At 40.5% G+C, this 4,043-nt stretch overlaps 1 protein-coding gene across 3 annotated transcripts in view; it reads left to right on the forward strand.

Annotated features, from left to right (window-relative positions):
* The window catches only part of spryd3 (SPRY domain containing 3), a 117,202-nt gene extending 113,299 nt beyond the window's left edge, over nt 1-3,903 (forward strand). For 2 of the 3 annotated variants that reach the window (XM_061982636.1, XM_061982655.1), the window contains one exon: nt 1,123-3,903. In XM_061982636.1, the coding sequence (XP_061838620.1) occupies nt 1,123-1,257 (135 nt within the window). In that variant the 3' untranslated portion in view covers nt 1,258-3,903. The remainder of the gene's footprint in view (nt 1-1,122) is intronic. The other variant, XM_061982646.2, reaches the window with a different exon arrangement.
* Nucleotides 3,904-4,043: the final 140 nt, after the last annotated feature.

The raw sequence follows: 4,043 nt of genomic DNA on the forward strand, positions 1-4,043 counted from the left end.
ATTCGACGCTTTACACCACTGCATCCCACGCTTTACACCACTGCATCCCACGCTTTACACCACTGCATTTGACGCTTTACACCACTGCATCCCACGCTTTACACCACTGCATTCGACGCTTTACACCACTGCATCCCCCGCTTTACACCACTGCATCCCACGCTTTGCAATGGACTTGGTGATGTATGGCTTAGATAAAGTTAAAGTACCAATGATTGTCACACACACACTAGGTGTGGCGAAATTATTCTCTGCATTTGACCCATCACCCTTGATCACCCCCTGGGAGGTGATGCAGCTGTTCGCCCATGGAAACCCATTCCATGAAGCTCTCTGTGTACTGTACGTGGGTTAATTGGAAGGTCACATGAAGTTTGGAGCTCTGTAGCAAATGACTGTGCAGAAAGTCTCTTTGCACTATGCGCTTCAGCATCCGCTGACTCCTTTTCTGCCAGTTTACGTGACCTACCATTTGGTGGCTGAGTTGCTGTTGTTCCCAAACTCTTCCATTTTGTTATATTAAAGCCAACAGTTGACTTTGGAATATTTAGGAGCGAGGACATTTCACGACTGGATTTGTTGCACAGGTGGCATCCTATGACAGTTCTACGCTGGAAATCACTGAGCTCCCATTCTTTCACAAATATTTGTAGAAGCAGTCTTCATGCCTAAGTGTTTGATTTTCTACACCTGTGGCCGGGCCAAGTGATTAGGACACCTGATTCTGATAATTTTAATGAGTGGCCAAATACTTTTGGCAATATAGTGTATGTAGCATAATCTACAAAGATACAAAGAATTTCTATTGTGACATCTAGTGGACACATTTAGAACAGCGGTTTCTTTCATTCAAAAATTTTGGCTCATTTTTTTTATACTTAGTAAACTCATCCTGCGGGCCGGATAAAACCTGTTCCGGCCCACGGGCCGTACGTTTGACACCCCTGGTTTAGAATATGCAAGCGAGTAAAGAACTGTAATTAATCATGATTAATCCAAATGTAAAAGTGTTCCAAATGAATCATTTGAAAACACAAGTTAAAAGTGACGGCCCAAACAAAGACAAAGCAAGCTGTACAGATTGTGGAGATATGAACTTTCTCCTCTCCTTGTGTCCTCCAGGTGTTTTTCACGAGAAACGGGAAGCTAGTAGGTCGGAGAGAGATGGCGCTCCCTCCCGGCGGCCTCTACCCCACCGTGGGGATGCTGAGTAACGGAGAGAAGGTCAAGGTGGACTTGCATACTCTCAGCGGATGAGCTGGACGCCCTCGCCGACGAGCTCTCTGCCGAACAGCTGGCTGTGCCGCAGAGCTGGGCCCCAGTAGCCACGCAGGTCCCTACTCGGCCCACTTATTTAAGAACCCGTGCTCTCTTGTAAATGTCCTCATCATCCCAGCACTTCATCAGAGACAAGATGACTGCGATGCTTGGAATCCCCTGCGTTGTAAATCCTGTGCAATGTGTTCTCTGTCAGCTGTGTGCGGCTGTCATCGCTGAGGTCTGGCAACCTCGTCCCACTTTTATTACATTTGAGGAGACTCCAAGGAAAGCTGACGAGTGCCATGTCTTTCCACCGGGCCTCTCTCACCACCCTTCTCTCGCCCTCTCTCTCTCTGGCAGAGGGCGCCCTCTAGTGGCAGAGCACAGACATGCCATCCTAGTCATTATTACCCCCAAATGTTTTCTGCGCATGGCTTTACTGCAACCACATCAAGATGCTCGGAACCACTTTGTCAGGTATGTTTTCTTCACATGTGAACACTTTAATCGATGTTCAGCGTAAAGCAATCAGGGAATGTTCTTTTTGTTTTTGTTTGCTTGAAGTTGTGTTGAAAGAGAGCACTTTACATCACGCAGTCACAAAAACAACCACAGAGCCAAAAGGAACACATTCTGGTTTAATGCACTTCGAATGTTTAACCCCTTACTGTAAATTTTATATATACATTTTTTTATATAAATTATTTTTATTGGCCATATTTTTTATTTTTTTTGTAATTTACAAAGGGGTTGAATCATTTCAAGTGCAACACTCTCTGATATTGTTACTGATATATGTTATGTTACATCTCATTCTCAGATGGTTTCTGTGTGTGTCTGTAAGCTGAATACTGTAAAGATTTACTCAAGAAGTTTGGTGCCACAAATCTTAAAACACATGAACTAGACTAGAGTGTGCCTGGAAAGTATTCACAGCGCTTCATTTTTTCGCCATTGTGTTGTCAGTCTAATTCCAAAATGGAATACATTTATTTTTCTTTCCTTTGGCAGCAATTACGGCCTCAAGTCTTTTTGCATACAACGTAGTTTTGCCCATTCCTCTTTGCAGGACCTCTCTAGCTCCATTAGATTGAACATGAAGCATTGGTTTTCATCCAGGATGTCTTTGTACATTGCTGCATTCATCTTTCTCTCTATCCTAACTAGTCTCCAAGTTCCTGCCGCTAAAAAACATCCCCACAGCCTGATGCTGCCACCACCATGCTTTACTGTTCAGTTCAGTTCAGTTTCAGTTTATTTCGAACGTGCATGCGATACAATGTAATGCATCACATATTTCCAGTTGTTTCATTACAGCATGTCCGAAAAGGAGTAGGAAGAAACAGAGCTTATTTAATCCTACCCATTTTTCATATCATATCAGTTTTAACCCATTTCCTTATTGTCTGTAACAGAACAGTGAATAAATAAATAATACACTGAGTAAGTCAACAAATATTAAATACATAATCTTTCATCTAAAAAAAAAGAAAAAAAAAGGGTTCAAGATATTCATCATCACTAGGAGTGCCTGTTTCCTCCAAACATGATGCCTGGCATTCACACCACCGAGTTCAATCTATCTATTGCTGCAGAGATGGTTGTCCTTCTGGAAGGTTCTCCTCTCTCCACAGAGGAATGCTGTAGCGCTGACAGAGTGACCACTTGGTCACCTCCCTGATTAGACTAAGATGAATGCAGCGATGTACAGAAACATCCTGGATAAAAACCAATGCTTCATGTTTAATCTAATGGATCTTGAGAGGTGCTGCAAAGTGGAATGGGCAAAACTGCCCAAGTGTGCCAAGCTTGTGGCGTCGTATTCAAAAGGATGCCAAAGGTGCATCAATAAAGTATCGAGCAAATGCTATGAATACTTTTTATTTTTTAGATTTTTTTTAGTTTTAACGTACAAAAATTTTAATGAAAAAACTTTTCACCTTTTCGTTATGAGGTATTGTGTGTAGAATATTTGACAAAAATGAATTTATTCTATTTTAGAATAGGGCTATAACAATTTTTTTTTACTAAAAAGTGAAGCGCTGTCAATACTTATGAACCACTAGCGACAAAAAGCAAATGTTACTTAAACTGCAATACTGCATGTTAGGATTACAAATATTTATTAGTAAGGGATCACATCTTTTTTGGACCTCAGCTGCATATGTCATTTTTGGTCAGTTAAAATGTCACAAAATAGTCCCATGATTTAAAAGTGTTTAAGCAGCAAAATTGGTGAAAACACAAACTTACTGTTAGATTTATAAAAATGAAATTTGACTTCAAATTGTGGTGCCTTCACAAGCCACTTGTAACAATTGATTCTTTGTTTTGTAAATCAGGTTTTTTGTGAAAGTGGTTGGAGTTGAACGTGACTCAAGTGACTTTGCTTAAAGGAAAACAAAGGTCCATCTTGGATTAGCCGTGTTGAACTCTGGAAGTCCAAAGAAACAAGTTTTACTTCCATACTGAGAAATAAATCAGAACAATCATGTTGTTCTTGAATGCGCTGGTGGTAAAATGCACAGTGGCTTTGATTTTGTTACAAATAATTCAGTTTCAGTACCAAGCACATTTTGTAAAAAAAAAAAGTGTTGCATGTGCAGCAGCCAGAGAAGACATTTTTACCCACCAATCACTTATTTGATTACATTCTTGAATCAGTATACTGCCTTGTTTATCAAATCATGAACGGGAATTAGATATCTGATGAACACATTATGTCAAAGTATGATGGTCATTTTCAGTCATGGATTCATAGATTTGTGACTCAGACAAAAGCA

Source organism: Nerophis lumbriciformis, linkage group LG01 (genome assembly GCF_033978685.3).
Source record: "Nerophis lumbriciformis linkage group LG01, RoL_Nlum_v2.1, whole genome shotgun sequence".
Classification (NCBI taxonomy): domain Eukaryota; kingdom Metazoa; phylum Chordata; class Actinopteri; order Syngnathiformes; family Syngnathidae; genus Nerophis; species Nerophis lumbriciformis.